The 26670-nt window shown below is 36.8% G+C and overlaps 1 protein-coding gene across 1 annotated transcript; it reads left to right on the forward strand.

Moving 5' to 3' along the window:
- The first annotated feature begins 1896 nt into the window (after positions 1-1896).
- On the forward strand, positions 1897-24742 carry hgh1 (HGH1 homolog (S. cerevisiae)). Its single transcript, XM_062037609.1, is given in 11 exon segments — positions 1897-2073; positions 2499-2609; positions 2680-2818; positions 6979-7116; positions 11253-11404; positions 13070-13170; positions 15845-15943; positions 16003-16094; positions 16160-16282; positions 22395-22520; positions 22522-24742. Coding segments are annotated over 10 exon segments (1224 nt in total). The 5' UTR covers positions 1897-2073; position 2499; the 3' UTR covers positions 22666-24742.
- The last annotated feature ends 1928 nt before the right edge of the window (positions 24743-26670 follow it).

Genomic DNA, 26670 nt, shown 5'->3' on the forward strand with positions numbered 1-26670 from the left:
CTGGTGCGCACGAGTTACATGTCTAAAAAAATTTGAATTTTTTTTTTTTTTTAGACATGTATCTCGTGCGCACGAGAAACTTTCTTGTGCGCACGAGAAACTTTCTTGTGCGCACGAGAAACTTTCTTGTGTGCATGAGAAACTGTTTATAAAGTGATTTAAAAAAAAAAAATTTTTTTTTTTTTAGACATGTAAAAACTTTCTCGAGCGCACGAGTTACATGTCTAAAATTTTTTTTTAAAAATTCTAAATTTTTTTTTTTTTAAATAACTTTATAAAATGTCTCGTGCGCACGAGATACATGTCTTTTTTCCCCCCATGTCACTTTAGGGTCTCCGTAGTATTGCACTCAACATTTGAATAACAAATCTCAAAGTGCTACAGAGTAAAAACATGAAAGCATTAAAACAAGACGGTAAAAACAATATTAAAATTAGCTATATTATAACTTTTTTTTAATTTAGGTTTTTAGTCCTTTTTTAAAGGCATCCACCGTCTGTGTGGCCCTGAGGCGGTCCAAAACCGGAAATGTGTCCTGTGAAAACGCGTCTACCGGAACTCTAACAATAAAGTTTCCGTAGGTGAGTAATTTAAACCTACTACAATATATATACAAAATCATTTACACCTACAATATATATTAAAACATAGGATGTAAAGTTTCAATTTCAGGACAGCGAGACGATCAGGATCATAGACGTCTTATAAGTAGACGCAGCATTGACTGCTCTGACGGGAGAAATTTGGCCGCCATCTTGAAGTGGTGATGAGCCGGTGAGCAGCCTAAACTGACAGTTGACAGGTAGAAAACAAAGATGCTAAACTGACAGTTGACAGGTAGAAAACAAAGTTTCAGCGTTTTCCTGCTCAAATGAGCGGACTGTTGAAAATAGGAATCGGGGGATTACTTTTCACAAGTAAGATTTAACATTAATGTACTATTGGTTCAGTGTGCATATTGTGCATAGTTCTCTGCAAACCTATGAAATGTTCCATTTTGTCTTCATTATTTTGTCAGAATGCACCAGAATGCTTAATTTGTATGTGAAAATCACAAAGAAATCTTCTACAGGGGTTTGGTTTACAAACTTTTAGCCCCACCTAAAACAAAATTGACCAGCCGCCACTGCATTCTCATTTTAGGCAAAGTATAAGACAATACTTTCTTAATAGTATAATTGTAACCAGGAATAAGTCTTCAAGTAACAATATTCAAATACTAACATTGTTGGGTATAAAGACTTTCAGGTGTTTATGTTTATGTTTAAGTATTTGGCAGACGCTTTTATCCAAAGCGACATACATAAAAAATCCATATAAAACAATTAGTGTAAACATGATCATTTAAGGGAAGAATGTAATACAAAATATCAATACAAAGTGTCAAGACAGAATAAACTCTCTGCTGCTGCAGCAACAGACATACAGTCTATAAAATATATAGATATGATCTAATGTATTATACATTGTTTATGTAGGATATACGCATGTATATATAACCTAATCATATTGTTTCTTCAACTTCAAAATAGCTGACCGTTTTTTTTCCCCCCTTCTCTGGGATTATATTCCCAGTTTTGATCTCAGACGTCTGGTCATTTATAGAATATAAGAATATTCTATTACTGTTAAGCAAACTATGAATAATAAAAAATGTGTCCATTATCATAGCTGCACGTATGACCAAAAAGCTCGTGAAAATCAGTTGTATTCAGTGAGGTCAAATGAATTAAATGCGCTGACAGTTCATTGCTCCTGCCAAAAGAATTGCACTGAGTGGAGCGGATCACCACTCCAAGATGGCGGCCCCGTGTCTCGTCAGCGCCAGTAGAAGATGTCTATGGTTACAGCAATAAAACGTCCGTGTCATAAAGCCACCACTGGGTGGCAGTAACATCCACAGGGTAACAACCATGCTAACCAAAGAAGAAGAAAAACCCGGAAATAGGCGCGTCAAATGTTCCACAGTCAGTTTAGTCGACACATGTGCTCATCTTTAATATTCATCACTTTTTGGTTTTAATTGAGTAATAAAGGTGAACATGAAAGCAGCTGCCCTCTAGCGAGCTGAAGGTGGGTCTTTATTTCCATACTGTGCGTGTGAACAGCATTGTAGTTTAGTTTTAGCATTGTAAGTCCGTGTAGCATACATACATGAAGTTAGTCACGTGGTACAGTAGTTTTAACAGCTTCTATTGATTTTTTAGGGATTTGTAAGTTTGCGTGAAGCAGTTGTGTGTTTAAGCTTGTCCATCATGCCCAGGTAGCGATGGCATTCAAAAAAGTTAAAGTTAAATTACCAATGATTGTCACACACACACTAGGTGTGGCGAAATTATTCCCTGCATTTGACCCATCACCCTTGATCACCCCGTGGGAGGTGAGGGGAGCAGTGAGCAGCAGCGGTGGCTGCGCCCGGGAATCATTTTTGGTGATTTAACCCCCAATTCCAACCCTTGATGCTGAGTGTTCACACAGTTGAGTATGTGTTTGTTGAAGATGCTGAGTGACTCCCAGGCTGCAGAGCTGCTCTCCTTCCTGGCCCCTGGCACACGGCCCGATGTCAAAGGTCACGCCAGCAGCTACCTCCTGGGACTGTCAGGAAACAGGTACCGGGAGGCGGACGACGTCGCTGACATACCAGTGCTCCCACTAACTACTTGATTTGTTTATTTTCAGGGATGGCTGCCGTTTCCTGCGCTCGAAACCGGAACTCGTTGCTGCCGTTTTTGGACTGACCTCTGACCCCTCCATTGCCATAGTCAAAGATTGCTACTACATCCTGATCAACCTGTCAGCTGACGAGACTCTGCACCAGGTGACACCTTGTTGATGGAGCTCCTGTTTGGTACCACTGCCACGCTCTCTTCAGTGTTTTTTCAATATTTTTTTGAGGGCTGTCAAAGTTAACGCTAGGGGTGTAACGGTATGTGTATTTGTATTGAACCGTTTCGGTACGGGGTGTCGGTTCGGTTCGGAGGTGTACCGAACGAGTTTCCACACGGACATATTAAGTAGCGTAACGCACGTTGTGTAAACAATGCACACCGAGGCACAACACACGGCATGCTAGCAGCTAACGGGCTAGGATAGACTGACCATATGTCCTCTTTTCACCGGACATGTCCTCTTTTGCGGGGCTGTCAGGGCGGAGTTTCTTAAATGCCTCAAATGTCCGGCATTTTGAGTTAGGGTTGCATGTATTTTCAATGTACGTTCAGGGTTAAGAAGGGGTTAAAAACAAAACAAATTGTGCGCGCAGCAGCATTGGTGAGGGAGGGGCAAAGACAGAGAGAGTTATGATAAACGCGCATGCGTCGCCAGGCTCTGCTTTTTATCCATAGATTTATCACAGCACAGTGGCAGAGGGGTTAGTGCGTCTGCCTCACAATACGAAGGCCCTGAGTAGTTGTGAGTTCAATCCCGGGCTCGGGATCTTTCTGTGTGGAGTTTGCATGTTCTCTCCGTGACTGTGTGGGTTCCCTCCGGGTACTCCGGCTTCCTCCCACCTCCAAAGACATGCACCTGGGGATAGGTTGATTGGCAACACTAAAAATTGGCCCTAGTGTGTGAATGTGAGTGTGAATGTTGTCTGTCTATCTGTGTTGGCCCTGCGATGAGGTGGCGACTTATCCAGGGTGTACCCCGCCTTCCGCTCGAATGTAGCTGAGATAGGCTCCAGCGCCCCCCGCGAATCTGAAGGGAATAAGCGGTAGAAAATGGATGGATGGATGGAATTTTTTATTATCTATAGCAGGGGTGTCAAAAGTGTGCCCCGGAGGCCATTTGCGGCCCACAGCTAATGTTTTAAAGGCCCACGGCACATTCTAAAAATACTATTAACATAAACAAAAACATAACAAAAGTGAAATAAAAAAGCTTAAAGGTTAAATGTCATTTAGAAAAAGTTGCAATGTTGACTAATAAAACTAAGCTGTTTTTTTTTCTCTTTCAAACTGTCATTGCTCAAAACATAATATTGAATCAAAATCAATGTTATTATGAATTATTGACCTATCCAAGGTTCCCATTACTTCACATCAAATATTTCACTAAGAAAAATATTTTTGGTGGAAGATTTTGCAAATTTGGTAAATAAATAACCCCACAAATGTATATTTTGTTGTTTTCTTACTGTACCGAAAATGAACCGAACCGTGATCTCTAAACCGAGGTACGTACCGAACCGAAATTTTTGTGTACCGTTACACCCCTAGTTAACGCGTTAACAATGAATTTCAATAACGGCACTCATTTTTCTTAACGGGCGACTAACGCACACTCAGCCTTTTTGACCCTCGGCCCGTTGACAGGGGATGCAAAACAATAACATACACCCCCCATTATTTATTATTTACTTTTTACTTTTTAAATGATATCTCAACTCTGTACACTGCTGCTGGAATTTAAATTTTCCTGAGGGAACTCTCCTGAAGGAATCAATAAAGTACTAGTTATCTATCTACCGTATTTTTCTGACTATAAGTCGCAGTTTTTTTCATAGTTTGGCCGGGGGTGCGACGACTTATGTGTGAAATGATTAACACATTAGCGTAAAATATCAAATAATATTATTGATCTCATTCACGTAAGAGACTAGACGTATAAGATTTCATGGGATTTAGCGATTAGGAGTGACAGATTGTTTGGTAAACGTATAGCATGTTCTATATGTTATAGTTATTTGAATGACTCTTACCATAATATGTTACGTTAACATACCAGGCACCTTCTCAGTTGGTTATTTATGCCTCATATAACGTACACTTATTCAGCCTGTTGTTCACTATTCCTTATTTATTTTAAATTGCCTTTCAAATGTCTATTCTTGGTGTTGGCTTTTATCAAATACATTTCCCCAAAAAATGCGACTTATACTCCAGTGCGACTTATATGTTTTTTTCCTTCTTTATTATGCATTTTCGGCCGGTGCCACTTATACTCCGGTATGACTTATACTCCGAAAAATACGGTATCTATCTCAGTGTTTGGAGATCGGCAGAGTAACCGTGTAATACTCTTCCATATCAGTAGGTGGCAGCAGGTAGCTAATTGCTTTGTAGATGTCGGAAACAACGGGAGTCAGCGTGCAGGTAAAAAGGTGTCTAATGCTTGAACCAAAAATAAATAAAAGGTGAGTGCCCCTAAGAAAAGGCATTGAAGCTTAGGGAAGGCTATGCGGAACGAAACTAAAACTGAACTGGCTACAAAGTAAACAAAAACAGAATGCTGGACGACAGCAAAGACTTACTGTGGAGCAAAGACGGCGTCCACAAAGTACATCCGAACATGACATGACAATCAACAATGTCCCCACAAAGAAGGATAAAAACAACTGAAATACCAGGCACCACTCATCACCAGGCCAATACCATCCCTACAGCGAAGCATGGTGGTGGCAGCATCATGGTGTGGGGATGGTTTTCAACGGCAAGAACCGGGAGACTAGTCAGGATAGAGGGAAATATAAATGCAGAAATGTACAGAGACTAGATGCCAAAGCTTGTGGCATCATATTCACTTGAAGCTGTAATGTCTGCCAAAGGTGCCTCAACAAAATACTGCGCAAAGGCTGTGAATACTTATGTACATGTGATTTTTTTAATTTGCATAATATTTTCAAAAAACCTTTCACATTGTCATTATGGGGTATTGTCTGTAGAATTTTGAGGACAACAATTAATTTATTCCATTTTGGATTAAAGCTGTAACATGACAAAATGAGGGAAAAGTGAAGCGCTGGGAACACTTTCCAGATACACAAAACGTTTGGACATTGTACTACTATAAATGGTAAAAAAAAACAACTAACGTAATTCTGGGAAATTTTAACGGAATTTGGCAAATAATTTAACAGATTTAATGGGGCCTAATTTTGCGCCAAAACCAAACCTATGCTGCTGAAGTGATATTGTATGGTATTTTAATCTCATTTTTGTAAATGTCCAGTATTATGTATTTTACAATGTACTGCTTTTATATTTACTGTATTTTATATTATTACTTTGAACTGTTTTATATTTTAATTTTTTATCCTGGAGAGCGTCTTTGAGTACTCTGAAAAGCGCTATACCAAATAAAATATATTATTATTATTATTATTTGTAATTCATTGTAACTGGTGTGACTCCCATTGTATCATAACTAGGGATGTCCGATAATGGCTTTTTGCCGATATCCGATATTCCGATATTGTCCAACTCTTTAATTACCGATACCGATATCAACCGATACCGATACTGATATATACAGTTGTGGAATTAACACATTATTATGCCTAATTTGGACAACCAGGTATGGTGAAGATAAGGTCCTTTTTTTTTTAATTAATAAAATAAAATAAGATAAATAAATTAAAAACATTTTCTTGAATAAAAAAGAAAGTAAAACAATATAAAATCAGTTACATAGAAACTAGTAATTAATGAAAATGAGTAAAATGAAGTGTTAAAGGTTTGTACTATTAGTGGACCAGCAGCACGCACAATCATGTGTGCTTACGGACTGTATCCCTTGCAGACTGTATTGATATATATTGATATATAATGTAGGAACCACAATATTAAAAACAGAAAGAAACAACCCTTTTGTGTGAATGAGTGTAAATGGGGGAGGGAGGTTTTTTGGGTTGGTGCACTAATTGTAAGTGTATCTTGTGTTTTTTATGTTGATTTCATAAAAATAAAAAAAACGATACCGATAATAAAAAAAACGATACCGATAATTTCCGATATTACATTTTAAAGGATTTATCGGCCGATAATATCGGCCGGCCGATATTATCGGACATCTCTAGTCATAACACATTTTAAAATAGTTTTTACCGTAACTGCATTGAATCATATTTTATCTTCACGTCTTAATTGTGTTTAATCGTATTGAATTATAGCTCCTCTAATTTGGATTAAATCATACTGCTACTTAATCGGAGTGAATCCCTCCTGTTTGAGTCCACAATGTCTTCTCTGCCCGTTTCAGGTGCTCATGAAGGACGTCCGTGTTATCCCCGTGCTGCTGAAGAATTTCATGGATCCAGAATTCCCCTTTTCTGATCAGATCTGCACCTTCCTGTCCAACCTGACTCGCCACGATAAGACGTGCAAGACTGTGTTCAAGGTAGAGCCGAGGTGTCAAATTGGTTTTCACTGATTACTATTATTACACAATTGTTTAATGCATTTTATTTAGAGATGTATCGGCCGATATATGCGTTAAAATGTAATATCGGAAATTATTGGTATCGTTTTTTATTTTTATTTATTTTTATTTTTTATTAAATCCACATAAAAAACACAAGATACACTTACAATTAGTGCACCAACCCAAAAAACCTCCCTCCCCCATTTACACTCATTCACACAAAAGGGTTGTTTCTTTCTGTTATTAATATTCTGGTTCCTACATTATATATCAATATATATCAATACAGTCTGCAAGGGATACAGTCCGTAAGCACACATGATTGTGCGTGCTGCTGCTCCACTAATAGTACTAACCTTTAACAGTTAATTTTACTCATTTTCATTCATTACTAGTTTCTATGTAACTGTTTTTATATTGTTGTACTTTCTTTTTTATTCAAGAAAATGTTTTTAATTTATTTATCTTATTTTACTAATTTTTTTAAAAAGGACCTTATCTTCACCATACCTGGTTGTCCAAATTAGGCATAATAATGTGTTAATTCCACGACTGCATATATCGGTTGATATCGGTATCGGTTGATATCAGTATCGGTAATTAAAGAGTTGGACAATATCGGATATCGGCAAAAAGCCATTATCGGACATCCCTAATTTTATTAGTAGATTTTTTTTAAACTAAAATGTAAAAAAAATATGGTAAGTTGCAATAATTTTACCTCAAAATGTAGTGTATATTACTGTAAATGGAAAAACAGTACTGCTGTTTTTATGGTAAAAAAAAAAAAGGCAGCTCAGTTGCCAGAATTGTACTGTAAAATGTACATTTGTTTTTTTTACTGTAAATAAAAAAAACGGCAATTTGACAGTAACATTTTGGCACCTGAGCTGGCAGGTTTTAAATTTTTTTTTTTTTTTTTTTACCACAAATCAACAACTGTAGATTTTTCGGTGTATTACTGTAAATGCCAAAACGGCACCAAAGTACTGTTTTCTTTTTTTAATTTAGAGAAAAATGCTGTAAAAACCACAGTAAATTTCTAAATGTTACCATGAAATCTATTGCTACTTTTTAGAGATGTCCGATAATGGCTTTTTTGCCGATATTCCGATATTGTCCAACTCTTAATTACCGATTCCGATATCAACCGATACCGATATATACAGTCGTGGAATTAACACATTATTATGCCTAATTTTGTTGTGATGCATTAAACAATGTAACAAGGTTTTCAAAAATAAATCAACTCAAATTATGGAAAAAAAATGTCAACATGGCACTGCCATATTTATTATTGAAGTCACAAAGTGCATTTATTTTTTTTAACATGCCTCAAAACAGCAGCTTGGAATTTGGGACATGCTCTCCCTGAGAGAGCATGAGGATGTTGAGGTGGGCGGGGTTGAGGTGGGGGCGTAGGGGGTAGCGGGGGGTGTATATTGTAGCGTCCCGGAGGAGTTAGTGCTGCAAGGGGTTCTGGGTATTTGTTCTGTTGTGTTTATGTTGTGTTACGGTGCGGATGTTCTACCGAAATGTGTTTTGTCATTCTTGTTTGGTGTGGGTTCACAGTGTGATGCATATTTGTAACAGTGTTAAACTTGTTTATACGGTCACCCTCAGTGTGACCTGTATGGCTGTTGACCAAGTAGGGCTTGCATTCACTCGTGTGTGTGAAAAGCTGTAGATATTATGTGACTGGGCCGGCACGCAAAGGCAGTGCCTTTAAGGTTTATTGGCGCTCTGTACTTCTCCCTACGTCCGTGTACACAGCGGCGTTTTAAAAAGTCTTACATTTTACTTTTTGAAACCGATGCCAATAATTTTGATACCGATAATTTCCGATATTACATTTTAAAGCATTTATCGGCTACTACTTTTACATTGCACAGTTTGTTGGATAACTGGCTTTGAAATCAATATTATTAGTATTTATTTCTATTTAAAAATGGTTTGCATGTTTGATAATATATTTTTGCATAATTAGACAATATTTAAGTTAACATAATTTGCATCTTTTTTTTTTTTTCTCCCAAATTAGAAAGGAAGAATACATTTAGTAAGAAAAGTCACTGTACTTTATAATATTTCCAGGCTTTCGAGGGCCAAATAAAATGAAGTGGCGCGGGCCACATCGAGTTTGACACCTGTGAGTTAGAGCATCCAGACCTGAGTGCACAGTTTAAAAATAAATATATATATATATATATATATATATATATATATATATATATATATATATATATATATATATATATATATATATATATATATATATATATATATATATATATATATATATATATATATATATATATGTGTTTTTATTTGAGGTGGGAATCTTTGGGCGCCTCACAATTCAATTATTGATGCATCTAAAATGTATGTGTATTGACGCAGCTTTACATTTCTTTTTGTTTTGCTAAATAAGCATTCATCAATTGCAACTAGGGATGTCCGATATTATCGGCCGATAAATGCTTTAAAATGCAATATCGGAAATTATCGGTATCGGTTTCCAAATGATCGGTATCGGTTTCAAAAGGTAAAATATATGACTTTAAAACGCCGCTGTGTACACGGATGTAGGGAGAAGTACAGAGCGCCAATAAACCTTAAAGGCACTGCCTTTGCGCGCCGGCCCAATCACATAATATCTACGGCTTTTCACACACACACAAGTGAATGCAAAGCATACTTGGTCAACAGCCATACAGGTCACACTGAGGGTGGCCGTATAAACAACTTTAACACCGTTACAAATATGTGCCACACTGTGAACCCACGCCAAACAAGAATGACAAACAAATTTCGGGAGAACATCCGCACCGTAACACAACATAAACACAACAGCACAAATACCCAGAACCCCTTGCAGCACTAACTCTTCCGGGATGCTACAATATACAATACAACCTTGTTACATTGTTTAATGCATCCAGTGGGGCATCACAACAAAGTTAGGCATAATAATGTGTTAATTCCACGACTGTATATATCGTATCGGCTCATATCGGAATCGGTAATTGAGAGTTGGACAATATCGGAATATCGGATATCGGCAAAAAAGCTATTATCGGAAATTTCTAATTGCAATTTATAAAAACAGTGCATTGGTAGTAAGAAACAGAGGAATTGCATTTATTAAATTAAGGAAATAACTAGGGATGTCCGATAATATCGGCCTGCCGATATTATCGGCCGATAAATGCGTTAAAATGTAATATCGGAAATTATCAGTATCGTTTTTTTTATTATCTGTATCGTTTTTTTTTTGTTTGTTTTTTTAAATCAACATAAAAAACACAAGATACACTTACAATTAGTGCACCAACCCAAAAAATCTCCCTCCCCCCATTTCTTTCTGTTATCAATATTCTGGTTCCTACATTATATATCAATATATATCAATACAGTCTGCAAGGGATACAGTCCGTAAGCACACATGATTGTGCGTGCTGCTGCTCCACTAATAGTACTAACCTTTAACAGTTAATTTTACTCATTTTCATTAATTACTAGTTTCTATGTAACTGTTTTTATATTGTTTTACTTTCTTTTTTATTCAAGAAAATGTTTTTAATTTAGTTATCTTATTTTATTATTTTTTTTAAAAAGTACCTTATCTTCACCATACATGGCTGTCCAAATTAGGCATAATAATGTGTTAATTCCACGACTGCATATATCGGTTGATAACGGTTGATATCGGTATCGGTAATTAAAGAGTTGGACTATATCGGAATATCGGATATAGGCAAAAAGCCATTATCGGACATCCCTAGAAATAACTTAAAATAAAGGAGCTGGTCAAATCTCTCAATGAGGTGGCTCAAATTTTACAACTGCATTACTTTATTTACAATAAATACATAACGATGTTAACTAACTGAATTGCAACGCATCTAAAAATCATTATCCCGCACCTCTAGTTTTTTATGAAAGGTATACCATGAATTGATTAACGTGGACCCCGACTTAAGCAAGTTGAAAAACTTGTTGGGGTGTTACCATTTAGTGGTCAATTGTACGGAATATGTACTGTACTGTGCAATCTACTAATAAAAGTTTCAATCAATTCAATCAATCAATCAAAGCCTCGTGTGTTCCAGCTGCTCCAGGAGGATGTTGGACTTGCTAAGCTGGTGGATGTCCTCTGCACTGAAGGCTACAACAAAAATGCCAAGTTCCACTACCTGGCTGCTCTGCTGTCCAACCTCACCCAGCTGCCCGAGGCCAGACACTTCCTGATGGACAGAGACAGGTGATTGACAACATCAAGTCTTTGGGAGTTCTCGGATCAAAGAGTGGTACGGTTAGAGATCGACCGATAAGTTTTTTTCAGAGCAGATAACGATTATTAGTAGTAAAGGAGGCCGATAACCGATTTTTGAAGACGATATTTATTCGCAGTAAAAGTTATTTTAACATGAATAGTATATAGTACACGCCTTCTCATTCAATGTGTTTTCTATATTTTCATGACTATTTACATTGTAGATTGTCACATCACAACTATGAATGAACACATGTGGAGTTATGTACTTAACAAAAAAAGGTGAAATAACTGAAAACATGTTTTATATTCTAGTTTCTTCAAAATAGCCACCCTTTGCTGTGATTACTGCTCTGCACACTCTTGGCATTCTCTCCATGAGCTTCAAGCACACCTGTGAAGTGAAAACCATTTCAGGTGACTACCTCTTGAAGCTCATGGAGAGAATGCCAAGAGTGTGCGAAAAAGTAATCAGAGCAAAGGGTGGCTATTTTGAAGAAACTAGAATATAAAACATGTTTTCAGTTATTTCACCTTCTTGTGTTAAGTACATAACTCCACATGTGTTCATTCATAGTTTTGATGTGACAATCTACAATGTAAATTGTCATGAAAATAAAGAAAATGCATTGAAAGAGAAGGTGTGTGTGTGTGTGTGTGTGTGTGTGTGTGTGTGTGTGTGTGTGTGTGTGTGTGTGTGTGTGTGTGTGTGTGTGTGTGTGTGTGTGTGTGTGTGTGTGTGTGTGTGTGTGTGTGTGTGTGTGTGTGTGTGTGTGTGTGTGTGTGTGTGTGTGTGTGTGTGTGTGTGTGTGTGTGTGTGTGTGTGTGTGTGTGTGTGTGTGTGTGTGTATATATTAGGGATGATAAATGGGTTAAAATGTAATATCGGAAATTATTGGTATCTGTTTTTTTATTATCTGTATCGTTTTTGTTTTTGTTTTTTTTTGTTTTTTTTTAATTAAATCAACATAAAAAACACAAGATACACTTACAATTAGTGCACCAACCCAAAAAACCTCCCTTCCCCCATTTCTTTCTGTTATCAATATTCTGGTTCCTACATTATATATCAATATATATCAATACAGTCTGCAAGGGATACAGTCCGTAAGCACACATGATTGTGCGTGCTGCTGCTCCACTAATAGTACTAACCTTTAACAGTTAATTTTACTCATTTTCATTCATTACTAGTTTCTATGTAACTGTTTTTATATTGTTTTACTTTCTTTTTTATTCAAGACATTTTTTTAAATTTAGTTATCTTATTTTATTATTTTTTTTAAAAAGTACCTTATCTTCACCATACATGGTTGTCCAAATTAGGCATAATAATGTGTTAATTCCACGACTGCATATATCGGTTGATATCGGTATCGGTTGATATCGGTATCTGTAATTAAAGAGTTGGACAATATCGGATATCGGCAAAAAGCCATTATCGGACATCCCTAATATATATATATATATATATATATATATATATATATATATATATATATATATATATATATATATATATATATATATATATATATATATGTGTATGATGTGGGGCCGATAATAATCAGTGGCTCTCTAGTTACGTTGAGCCTCCCCTCCCACAGCATGATGTCTACAACACCTTTACACCACATCCTTGGTGTGTTGCAGGTGTGTCATCCAGCGGTTGTTGCCCTTCACACAGTTCCAGGAGTCAGTGGTGAGGAGGGGCGGAGTCATCGGTGTCCTGCGCAACTGCTGCTTTGACCACGGTAAAACACCCAATGCCCGTGTCTTTTGCTTCTGGAGGAAATGATCAGTTTTTGTTCATAGATGGCGTGTTTACTTTCAGTAGAGATAAAGTTATGTAGGGTTAATACTTGTCTATCAGTGCTCATGTGGATTTTTTTAATCAAAATATGCTCTTCAAGAATTATTGGGACATGTTTGCCACTCTAAACAAGCGTGTGTGTGTGTTGATTTGTATGAGTGTGCTGCAATAATTATGGTAAATATTTCAAGTCAATTCAGTTGTTTTCAAAGTTGTAACACTTTCCACATGATGAACTCTACAGGCGTTGACAACGTCATTGAAATGGTGATGTGCGGCTCGATACTGAAATATTGATACCGCCGATACCAGAGCTTTATGCTCTGATATTAATTCTCAAATCAAAATATCGCTACTTTTGATCATTTTGGTCAGGGTGTCCAAACTGAAAAGTCAAAAGTATGCAGAGGACATATTTTTTTTATGTATAAAAAAAAATAAAAATGCTAAAAACAGATACTGTGTCAGCTTTGTATAATACGTGACTAGGTATATTATTATTAATGATTAGAAAATTTCAGCTTTTTCTCATTACATACCGATTTTGTTGGTTTTTTTCCTAAATGTTTCCGTTTTTTTTCCATGTAAGAATAGAATAAAATAATAGAATAATAATAATAGGATTGTGTACCTGCATAACCTAGGGTGTCAAAAATTCTGCTTGTATGAAAATAATAAGGTTTAGTTAAATATTTAACAATTTTTATTGTGGTTGTTGTCATTTTTTAAATTCTTCCATATATTATCATTTTATTAAATTGCTAAACTTTGTTTATATTTTAAGTATATATATATATATTTTTTTTTTGAGCGCTTCTAATATTTTTGGTCAGCGGTGTCTTAACTTTTTCCGCCATACTGAAAAGTCAAGTACGAGGGGGCCATTTTGATATTTTTTTTAACTTTTTAGAAAATGCTAAAAACAGATTATATATAGTACAGGCCAAAAGTTTGGACACACCTTCTCATTCAATGCCTTTTCTTTATTTTCATGACTATTTACATTGTAGATTATCACATCAAAACTATGAATGAACACATGTGGAGTTATGTACTTAACAAAAAAAGGTGAAGTAACTGAAAACATGTTTTATATTCTAGTTTCTTCAAAATAGCCACCCTTTGCTCTGATTACTGTTTTGCACACTCTTGGCATTCTCTCCATGAGCTAAAATATAAAACATGTTTTCAGTTATTTCACCTTTTTTTGTTCAGTACATAACTCCACATGTGTTCATTCATAGTTTTGATGTGACAATCTACAATGTAAATAGTCATGAACATAAAGAAAACACATTGAATGAGAAGGTGTGTCCTGTACTGTATATGTCAGGGGTCACCAACGCGGTGCCCGCAAGGACCAGATGAGTCGCCCGCTGGCCTGTTCTAAAAATAGCTCAAATAGCAGCACTTACCAGTGAGCTGCCTCTATTTTTTAAATTTTATTTATTTACTAGCAAGCTGGTCTCGCTTTGCCCGACATTTTTAATTCTAAGAGAGACAAAACTCAAATAGAATTTGAAAATCCAAGAAAATATTTTAAAGACTTGGTCTTCACTTGTTTAAATAATTTCATTAATTTTTTTTACTTTGCTTCTTATAACTTTCAGAAAGACAATTTTAGAGAAATAATACAACCCTAAAAATGATTTTAGGATTTTTAAACACATATACCTTTTTACCTTTTAAATTCCTTCCTCTTCTTTCCTGACAATTTAAATCAACGTTCAAGTAAATTTATTTTTTTTATTGTAAAGAATAATAAATACATTTTAATTTAATTCTTCATTTTAGCTTCTGTTTTTTTGACGAAGAATATTTGTGAAATATTTCTTCAAACTTATTATGATTAAAATTCAAAAAAATTATTCTGGCAAATCTAGAAAATCTGTAGAATCAAATTTAAATCTTATTTCAAAGTCTTTTGAATTTCTTTAAAAAATTTTGTTCTGGAAAATCTAGAAGAAATAATGATTTGTCTTTGTTAGAAATATAGCTTGGTCCAATTTGTTATATATTCTAACAAAGTGTAGATTGGATTTTAACCTATTTAAAACATGTCATCAAAATTCTAAAATCAATCTTAATCAGGAAAAATTACTAATGATGTTCCATATATTCTTTTTTTAATTTTTTCAAAAAGATTCAAATTAGCTAGTTTTTCTCTTCTTTTTTTCGGTTGAATTTTGAATTTTAAAGAGTCGAAATTGAAGATAAACTATGTTTCAAAATTTAATTGTCATTTTTTTCGTGTTTTCTCCTCTTTTAAACCGTTCAATTAAGTGTAAATATCATTAATTATTAATAATAACAGAGTTAAAGGTAAATTGAGCAAATTGGCTATTTCTGGCAATTTATTTAAGTGTGTATCAAACTGGTAGCCCTTCGCATTAATCAGTACCCAAGAAGTAGCTCTTGGTTTCAAAAAGGTTGGTGACCCCTGGTATATGTCATCCAAAAGAACTTGGGATTGACCAGCGTGTTTATAAGACTGGTCGCGCGCAACAAGTTGCATAGAAAAGGCATTAAAAAGCATTAAATTAGATTTGCTGACACCTGCAGAAACCCTGTATCATCAATACCTGTGACCCCGTATCTTCTTTGTAACCTCCTAGCCAATCACGAGTGGTTGCTAAGCGACGCAGTGGACATCCTGCCCTTCCTGCTGCTGCCACTGGCTGGTCCAGAGGAGCTGAGCGAGGAAGAAAACGAGGGTGGGTGTTTTTTTGATGCGCTGTTGAGACTAGAAGTTGACGATGACGATGTCGTGCAGGTCTGCCGGTCGACCTCCAGTACCTCCCAGAGGACAAGAAGAGAGAAGGCGACGCCGACATCAGGAAGATGCTGCTGGAGACTCTGTTGCTGGTAGGAAGCCAACACGCCAGCGCCTACCAGGCCGGTGATCTAAGCGCTGTCGTGTCACGTTGCAGCTGACGGCGACCAAGGCTGGCCGGCAGACTCTAAAAGACAAAAACGTCTATCCCATCATGAGGGAGTTCCACCGCTGGGAGACGGACGCCAAGGTCACGACGGCCTGTGAAAAACTGGTCCAGGTAGGAAGAAGGCCCTACGACAGGGGTGTCAAACTGGTTTTCATTGAGGGCCATCAGAGGGCCGCTTGTAACAGCAAATAATGGATGAATTTCCCTCTGGATTTCATTATTCATTATGGTTTTCTACACCAAAATTCATCTATTTATTATTCAACGTCGTCTTCTTCTCCAGATTTTGCCGCGCTCTACCTTCCACATTTTTCACCCGATTCAAAGCGTTCCAACTTCAAACTGTTCAGCCTATTCAGGAATCGCGGGTTTTCCCTTGACATATTCCAAAAATTCCCGGATTTCCCAGAATTCCAGGTTTTCCGGGGACATTTTTCCCATTCAAAATGAATTGGCCATTTTTCTAACTTTCACCATTTCCACATTTTTCAACCTGTTCAAACCATTCCACCTTCAACACATTCCACCATTCTGGAAATTCAAACGTCCCTTTTTCCAAGTTAAAAAAAAAATTCCAGAATTTTCCAGACTTCCTGGTTTTCCAAAGTTTTTCCACCCTTTTTTTCTGGCGACGAATCCTTCCACATTTTTCAAGGCATTTCAACCGTTCCACCGTCAAAACATTCCTTTAAATTAGGACAAAAACAAATATATTTTTTGAAATGGAAAAATTCCAGGTTTTCCCAAAATTCCAGGAATTCCGTAATACCATTTCTCAATTCAACATGTTACCACTTCAACTTTTCTCCACCGATTTTGAAAAATTCCAACACCAACCATTCCAAATCATTCAGAACATTCAAGTTTTTACCATTTTCAGAAAAATTTCAGGTTTTCCAGAAATTCCCAAATTTTGGGGAAATTCCCATTGAAATCAATGGGACATTCTTCAGCGTTCCACAACTCCCACATTTTTCATCTGATTCAAACTGTTCCAACTTCAAACTGTTCAGCCTATTCGGGAATCGCGGGCTTTCCCTTGACTATTTCCAAAAATTCCCAGAATTCCATGTTTTCCGGGACATTTTTCCCATTCAAAATGAATTGGCCATTTTTCTAAGTTTCACCATTTCCACATTTTTCAACCTGTTCAAACCATTCCACCTTCAACACATTCCACCATTCTGGAAATTCAAACTTCCCTTTTTCCAATTTTAAAAAAAATTCCAGAATTTTCCAGAATTCCTGGTTTTCCAAAGCCCTATTTCCATCTTTTTTTTTCTGGCGACTACTCCTGCCACATTTTTCAAGGCATTTCAACCGTTCCACCGTCAAAACATTCCTTTAAATTAGGACAAAAAAAGAAAATGTTTTTTTAACTGGAAAAATTCCCGGTTTTCCCGAAATTCCAGGAATTCCGTAATACCATTTCTCAATTCAACATGTTACCACTTCAACATTTCTCGACCGATTTTAAAAAATTCCAACACTAACCATTCCAAATCATTCAGAACATTCAAGTTTTTACCATTTTCAAAAAAATTCCAGATTTTCCCGAAATTCCCCAATTTTGGGGAAATTCCCATTGAAATTAATCGGACATTCTTCAACGTTCAACAACTCCCACATTTTTCATCTGATTCAAACGGTTCCAACTTCAAACTGTTCAGCCTATTCGTGAATGGCGGGCTTTCCCTTGACAATTTCCAAAAATTCCCAGAATTCCAGGTTTTCCGGGACATTTTTCCCATTCAAAATGAATTGGCCATTTTTCTAACTTTCACCATTTCCACATTTTTCCACCTGTTCAAACCATTCCACCATTCTGGAAATTCAAACTTCCGTTTTTCCAAGTTTTAAAAAAAATTCCAGAATTTTCCAGAATTCCTGGTTTTCCAAAGCCCTATTTCCACCCTTTTTTTCTGGCGACTACTCCTTCCACATTTTTCAACCCACTTCAACCATTCCACCGTTAAAACATTCCTCTTAAAGGCCTACTGAAACCCACTACTACCGACCACGCAGTCTGATAGTTTATATATCAATGATGAAATCTTAACATTATAACACATGCCAATACGGCCGGGTTAACTTATAAAGTGACATTTTAAATTTGCCGCTAAACTTCCGGTTCGAAACGCCTCTGAGGATGACGTATGCGTGTGACGTAGCCCGACGAACACGGGTATGCCTTCCACATTGAAGCCGATACGAAAAAGCTCTGTTTTCATTTCATAATTCCACAGTATTCTGGACATCTGTGTTCGTGAATCTGTTTCAATCATGTTCATTGCATTATAGAGAAGGAAGCCGAGCAAGCAAAGAAGAAAGTTGTCGGTGCGAAATGGACGTATTTTTCGAACGTAGTCAGCCACAACAGTACACAGCCGGCGCTTCTTTGTTTACATTCCCGAAAGATGCAGTCAAGATGGAAGAACTCGGATAACAGAGACTCTAACCAGGAGGACTTTTGATTTGGATACACAGACGCCTGTAGAGAACTGGGACAACACAGACTCTTACCAGGATTACTTTGATTTGGATGACAAAGACGCAGACGTGCTACTGTGAGTATGCAGCTTTGGCTTTTTTTTGCGTATGTACGTAACTTTTTTTAAATATATAAGCTTTATGAACCTTGGGTTAGGTGAACGGTCTTTTGGGCTGAGTGATTGTGTGTGTTGATCGGGTGTTTGAATTGTATTGGCGTGTTCTATGGAGCTAGGAGCTAGCAGAGGAGCTAGGAGCTAGCATAACACGTACCGTACCGTACGTGCGCGTCACGTACGTAACTTTTTTAAAATATATAAGCTTTATGAACCTTGGGTTAGGTGAACGGTCTTTTGGGCTGAGTGATTGTGTGTGTTGATCGGGTGTTTGAATTGTATTGGCGTGTTCTATGGAGCTAGGAGCTAGCAGAGGAGCTAGGAGCTAGCATAACAAACACGCAGGTGTTATTATGCAGGATTAATTTGTGGCATATTAAATATAAGCCTGGTTGTGTTGTGGCTAATAGAGTATATATATGTCTTGTGTTTATTTACTGTTGTAGTCATTCCCAGCTGAATATCAGGTACCGTGAGTATGCAGCCTTGGCTGCTAAACATTCGATAACTTGACCGTATGTGCGCGTCACGTACGTAACTTTTAAAAAATATATAAGCTTTATGAACCTTGGGTTAGGTAAACGGTCTTTTGGGCTGAGTGATTGTGTGTGTTGATCAGGTGTTTGAATTGTATTGGCGTGTTCTATGGAGCTAGGAGCTAGCAGAGGAGCTAGGAGCTAGCATAACAAACACGCAGGTGTTTTTATGCAGGATTAATTTGTGGCATATTAAATATAAGCCTGGTTGTGTTGTGGCTAATAGAGTATATATATGTCTTGTGTTTATTTACTGTTGTAGTCATTCCCAGCTGAATATCAGGTCACCCCCGGCTCTCACAGCATCTTCCCTATCTGAATAGCTTCAACTCCCCACTAGTCCTTCACTTGCACTTTACTCATCCACAAATCTTTCATCCTCGCTCAAATTAATGGGGAAATTGTCGCTTTCTCGGTCCGAATCTCTCTCACTTCATGCGGCCATCATTGTAAACAATAGGGAACTTTGCGTATATGTTCAACCGACTACGTCACGCTACTTCCGGTAGGGGCAAGCCTTTTTTTTATCAGATACCAAAAGTTGCAATCTTTATCGTCGTTGTTCTATACTAAATCCTTTCAGCAAAAATATGGCAATATCGCGAAATGATCAAGTATGACACATAGAATAGATCTGCTATCCCCGTTTAAATAAAAAAAATTCATTTCAGTAGGCCTTTAATCAGGACAAAAACTGACGTTTTTTGAACTGGGAAAAATTCCCGGTTTTCCCAAAATTCCAGGAATTCCGTAATACCATTTCTCAATTCAACATGTTACCACTTCAACTTTTCTCCACCGATTTTGAAAAATTCCAACACCAACTCATTCAGAACATTCAAGTTTTTACCATTTTCAAAAAAATGTCCCGCTTTTCCCGAAATTCCCAAATTTGGGGGAAATTTCCATTGAAATCAATGGGACATTCTTCAAAGTTCCACAACTCCCACATTTTTCATCTGATTCAAATTGTTCCAACTTCAAAATATTCAGCCTGTTTGGGAATTGTGTGCTCCACTGCAACAATTGTAAAGAAATTCCAGGATTTCAGTTCAACTTCAGCATTGGAGCATTCACACGCAATTCCTTCAGGAATTGCCTCATCTAGTTATATAAATTGTTTTAATTAGACTGTCGATTTTCCAGTAAAAACTTTACATTGACAAGATTTTACTGTAAAATTGTAGCTGAGATAGGCTCCAGCACCCCCGCGACCCCGAACGGGACAAGCGGTAGAAAATTGATGGATGGATATAGTGTTTTTAAATTTTTTTTTACAACATTTTATGGTAAATGGGGGAAAAAAGTACCTCTGTTTTTTGGGGGTTTTTTTAACGGAAAACGCTGGCATCTTAGTGGCCAGAATTTTTGTGTTAAATTTATGTTAAAAAATAAATTTTTTGCAAACCAGTAATTATAATCAGCAAATAATGTGCCGTTGTTAAGTGTCTGTGCTGTCTAGAGCTCGGCACGGTAACCGTGTAATACTCTTCCATATCAGTAGGTGGCAGCAGGTAGCTAATTGCTTTGTAGATGTCGGGAACATGGTTTGCCGTGATAACAATATGCAGACGACAGCGGGAGGCAGAGTGCAGGTAAAGAGGTATCTAATGCTTAAACCAAAAATAAACAAAAGGTGAGTTCCCCTAAGAAAAGGCATTGAATCTTAGAGATGGCTATGCAAAACGAAACTAAAACTGAACTGGCTGCAAAGTAAACTGTCAAGTTCAAACACTGATGACATATATTAAACAAGACAAGAGGCAAAGAATCAGACAGAGACAGAATTAAATTTGGACTCACTGAACTCTGCATTCCTTCCTCTTGTCCTCGGTTTTCCGTCAGTCTTCAAATTCCAGCCCGAATTAAGACAAAGCAGTTCCTCAATCAGGATTTGGATGCCATGGTCTTTCTGGTTTCACTCCCTCTTGCTGGAATCGTCAGACGTGTTGGAACCCGGCTCGAAGGACCAAGAAGATGTCAGGTTCAAACACTGATGACATCTATTAAACAAGACAAGAGGCAAATAATTAAACAGACAGAATTCAATTTGGACTCATGAGGAGACACGCCTGGACACACCGTACCCTTGTACAGTATCTCCAGCACGCTCTGCCAAAAGATTGCACTCCTCCTTCTTTATTTGACTTTCTCCCCCCACCTGCCCACAGCTGCTTCCAGAGGGAAGGGGGTCGTAAACAGCGTTGCCTTCGGTTCCCGAACAGTTCAAAAGAAGAGGTTGTAAAATAGTTCAAAGAGAGTTCCATAAAATAGTTCAAAGAGAGTTCCATAAAATAGTTCAAAAAGAGTTCGTAAAATACTTCAAAAAGAGTTCCTCTGGAAGTTGGGCAGATCCGGCCATCTGTCCGCTTTGAAGTCCCAGTGGAGTTTTACTAGCCTTCTTCTTGGTACGTTTCAAAGACAGCCCCTGTCCTTTTGCCTTCTTGTCAGGAACACAATGTAATACAAAGTTTTTTGTGATAACTTACAAACAATTATTCTAACATAAACAAAAACAGAATGCTGGATGACAGCAAAGACTTACAGCGCGAGGAGCAGACTGCTTCCACAAAGTACATCCGAACATGACATGACGATCAACAATGTCCACACAAAGAAGGATAAAAACAACTGAAATATTCTTGATTGCGAAAACAAAGCAGGTGCGGGGAATAGCGTTTAAGGAAGACATGAAACTGCTACAGGAAAATACCAACAAAAGAGAAAAAGCCACCAAAATAGGAGCGCAAGACAAGAAGTAAAAATAATACACACAGGAAAACAGCAAAAAAGTCCAAATACGTCAGGGTGTGATGTGACAGGTGGTGACAGTACACCTACTTTGAGACAAGAGCTATAGTGGTTATGCTTTAAAGTCATATCCAACAATTGCGACAACGACTTTTTACTGTCAATCGGCTGCTGAGTTTCATTTTTTTAACATTTTCTGCTCGCTGAATATCAATGAATAAAATGTGCCTTGGCTCAAAAAAGGTTGAAAAACACTGGACTAAATAACAGCAACACCCAATGAGCCTTTTGTACCTCAGAGTGCTCCCTCACCTGTCCTCCTCCATGCAGGTGCTGATAGGCGACGAGCCCGAGGAGGGCATGGAGAACCTGTTGGAGGTGGAGATCCCCGACCACGTGGAGGAGAAGCTGAAGGAAGCTGACGCCAAGGAGCAGCAGGAGCTGGAGGGCGAGGAGGAGACGAAGACGTGAGGAGGAGACCACGACACCCGGGACAAGGTCTAATATTCAGATCCACAACTGCGGCTTCACTCAGACCAGAGGTGTCAAACTCAGGGGCCGCGTGGAGGAGAATCTATTCCCAGGTGGGCCGGACTGGTAAAATCATGGCATGATAACTTAAAAGCAAAGACGACTTCAGACTGTTTTCTTTGTTTCTTTGGCCAAAAATAGAACGAGCACATTCTGAAAATGTACAAATCACCAATAATCCTTTTCACAGAACTCTTCAAATTCTGAGCGGGAAAAAATGTGTGCGGATTTGAAAAACACAACGAACTTAGGACTTTGTCTCAGTGTATATACAACAGTCTTTTTCAACCACTGTGCCGCGGCACACTAGATGATCTAATTTCACCTATTTGGGTTAAAAATCTTTTTTGCAAACCAGTAATTATAATCCGCAAATAATGTGTTGTTGTTGAGTGTCGGTGCTGTCTAGAGCGCGGCAGCGTAACCGTGTAATACTCTTCCATATCAGTAGGTGGCAGCCGGGAGCTAATTGCTTTGTAGATGTCGGAAACAGCGGGAGGCAGCGTGCGGGTAAAAAGGTGTCTGATGCTTAAACCACAAATAAAACAAAAGGTGAGTGCCCCTAAGAACAGGCATTGAAGCTTAGGGAAGGCTATGCAGAACGAAACTAAAACTGAACTGGCTACAAAGTAAAGAAAAACAGAATGCTGGACGACAGCAAAGACTTACTGTGGAGCAAAGACGGCCGTGGTTATGGTTTAAAGTAGGGATGTCCGATAATATCGGCCTGCCGATATTATCGGCCGATATATGCGTTAAAATGTAATATCGGAAATGATCGGTATCGTTTTTTTTAATTATCGGTATCGTTTTTTAAATTTTTTTTATTTTTTATTAAATCAACATAAAAAACACAAGATACACTTACAATTAGTGCACCAACCCAAAAAACCTCCCTCCCCCATTTACACTCATTCACACAAAAGGGTTGTTTCTTTCTGTTATTAATATTCTGGTTCCTACATTATATATCAATATATATCAATACAGTCTGCAAGGGATACAGTCTGTAAGCACACATGATTGTGCGTGCTGCTGCTCCACTAATAGTACTAACCTTTAACAGTTAATTTTACTCATTTTCATTAATTACTAGTTTCTATGTAACTGTTTTTATATTGTTGTACTTTCTTTTTTATTCAAGAAAATGTTTTTAATTTATTTATCTTATTTTACTAATTTTTTTAAAAAGTACCTTATCTTCACCATACCTGGTTGTCCAAATTAGGCATAATAACGTGTTAATTCCACGACTGCATATATCGGTTGATATCGGTATCGGTTGATATCGGTATCGGTAAATAAAGAGTTGGACATTATCGGAATATCGGATATCGGCAAAAAGCCATTATCGGACATCCCTAGTTTAAAGTGATATCCAACAATTGCGACGACTTTTTACTGTCAACTGAGTTCATTTTTTAATGATTTCTGCTGGTGGTGTGCCTCCGCATTTTTTTCAATGCAAAAAATGTTCCTTGGCTCAAAAAAGGTTGAAAAACACTAATCTACAAAGCCAATAAACATGAAGTCACAGCCTATCTGGGATTGAACCAAATAAATAACAAACTTCTATGTGTGAAATACCTCATTAGTTACACTCACTTTTCTCATTTTTGACAGGGGCAATGAGGGGGTCAAAGAACAATGCCTTCCAAGCAAAAAAAGACTTAAAACTGCAGGTTGTGCGTTTCGTTTGTCCGAAAGTGGGAGCTAAAGCGACGTGATACTATAGCACAGGGGTCACCAACGCGGTGCCCGCGGGCACCAGGTAGCCCGTAAGGACCAGATGAGTAGCCCGCTGGCCTGTTCTAAAAATAGCTCAAATAGCAGCACTTACCAGTGAGCTGCCTCTATTTTTTACATTTTATTTATTTACTAGCAAGCTGGTCTCGCTTTGCCCGACATTTTTAATTCTAAGAGAGACAAAACTCAAATAGAATTTGAAAATACAAGAAAATATTTTAAAGACTTGGTCTTCACTTGTTTAAATAAATTCATTATTTTTTTACTTTGCTTCTTATAACTTTCAGAAAGACAAATTTAGAGGAAAAATACAACCTTAAAAATGATTTTAGGATTTTTAAACACATATACCTTTTTACCTTTTAAATTCCTTCCTCTTCTTTCCTGACAATTTAAATCAATGTTCAAGTAAATTTATTGTTTTTATTGTAAAGAATAATAAATACATTTTAATTTAATTCTTCATTTTAGCTTCTGTTTTTTCGACGAAGAATATTTGTGAAATATTTCTTCAAACTTATTATGATTAAAATTCAAAAAAATCATTCTGGCAAATCTAGAAAATCTGTAGAATCAAATTTAAATCTTATTTCAAAGTCTTTTCAATTTATTTTAAAATTTTTGTTCTGGAAAATCTAGAAGAAATAATGATTTGTCTTTGTTAGAAATATAGCTTGGTCCAATTTGTTATATATTCTAACAAAGTGTAGATTGGATTTTAACGTATTTAAAACATGTCATCAAAATTATAAAATTAATCTTAATCAGGAGAAATTACTAATGATGTTCCATAAATTATTTATTTAATTTTTTGTCTTCTTTTTTTCGGTTGAATTTAGAATTTTAAAGATTCGAAATTGAAGATAAACTATATTTCAAAATTTAATTGTCATTTTTTTTCGTGTTTTCTCCTCTTTTAAACCGTTCAATTAAGTGTAAATATCATTCATTATTAATAATAACATAGAGTTAAAGGTAAATTGAGCAAATTGGCTATTTCTGGCAATTTATTTAAGTGTGTATCAAACTGGTAGCCCTTCGCATTAATCAGTACCCAAGAAGTAGCTCTTGGTTTCAAAAAGGTTGGTGACCCCTGCTATAGCAATATGAGCTTTACTGCGTACCTCTTGCTTGGCCCCGGTATGAAGCGTTTGCTCGCCCAACAGAGTTGTGATTGCGACACCCGGTGGACACATTTAGATCAGCAGTTTCATTTCATTAGACAATTTCAGCTCAATTTTATACTTGGCAAACTCATCTCGCAGGCCGTACGTTTGACACCCCTGACTTAGACAGTTAGGCTCTGACAGGTTTTTTTATTTTTTATTTTATTTTTATTTTTTTAATTCATCAATCCAACAAATGAATACACCCTAATACTGTAATGGTACAATTCCAAAACCAAACCTGGCCCAGCAACATTCAGAATAGCAATCAACAGAGCGATTGAGTAGACACATGACACAAAACAATCTAAAAGTAGGCAAAACAAAAATGAATAATATCAACAAAAGTATCAATATTAATAAGAATTTCAACATAGCAGTGATTTGAAATCCCTCATTGACATTATCATCGCAGCCATTTATAAAAACATTTAAAAAATTAACAATATTGTTTATTGTTTATTGAGGATCCCCATTAGCCGACGCACAAACGCCAGGCTAGTCTTCCTGGGGTCCTTTTCAAAAGTTCAAAGTAAAATAATAATACACAGATCCAAGTACAAAGAAAGGAAAAAGAAAATTCTCAAAATAATAAAATAACAGTACACAGATCCAGTTACAGAACATATGCAAATCCAGTTACAATAAAAGAAATGAAAGAGAAAGAAAATATTAACTATTTTTGGATTGTGTCAATAGTAACACTATCTTCTTTTTTTTTTTTTTACAATTTCCGCTTTTGTGTGCAATTGTAAAATATTACAATAAACATAAACAGTATATTTTAAAGGTGTGGCATGGCTCAGGTGGTAAAATGGCCGTCGCCCAACCTTAAAGGTGTGTTTTTTAGGTGACGGTGCTTTGAGCACACTGCAAAAACTGAAATGTAAGTAAGATGAAATATGTCAAATACGGGTGATATTTGCTTATTTTCTGTCTGATAAGATAATTCTTCTCACTAAGCAGATTTTATGTTAGAGTGTTTTACTTGTTTTAAGGGTTTTGGTCCTAAATGATCTCAGTAAGATATTACAGCTTGTTGCTGAGATTTGATGACCTACACTACCGTTCAAAAGTTTGGGGTCACATTGAAATGTCCTTATTTTTGAAGGAAAAGCACTGTACTTTTCAATGAAGATAACTTTAAACTAGTCTTAACTTTA

This window comes from Entelurus aequoreus, linkage group LG26, assembly GCF_033978785.1.
Source record: "Entelurus aequoreus isolate RoL-2023_Sb linkage group LG26, RoL_Eaeq_v1.1, whole genome shotgun sequence".
NCBI classification, from domain to species: domain Eukaryota; kingdom Metazoa; phylum Chordata; class Actinopteri; order Syngnathiformes; family Syngnathidae; genus Entelurus; species Entelurus aequoreus.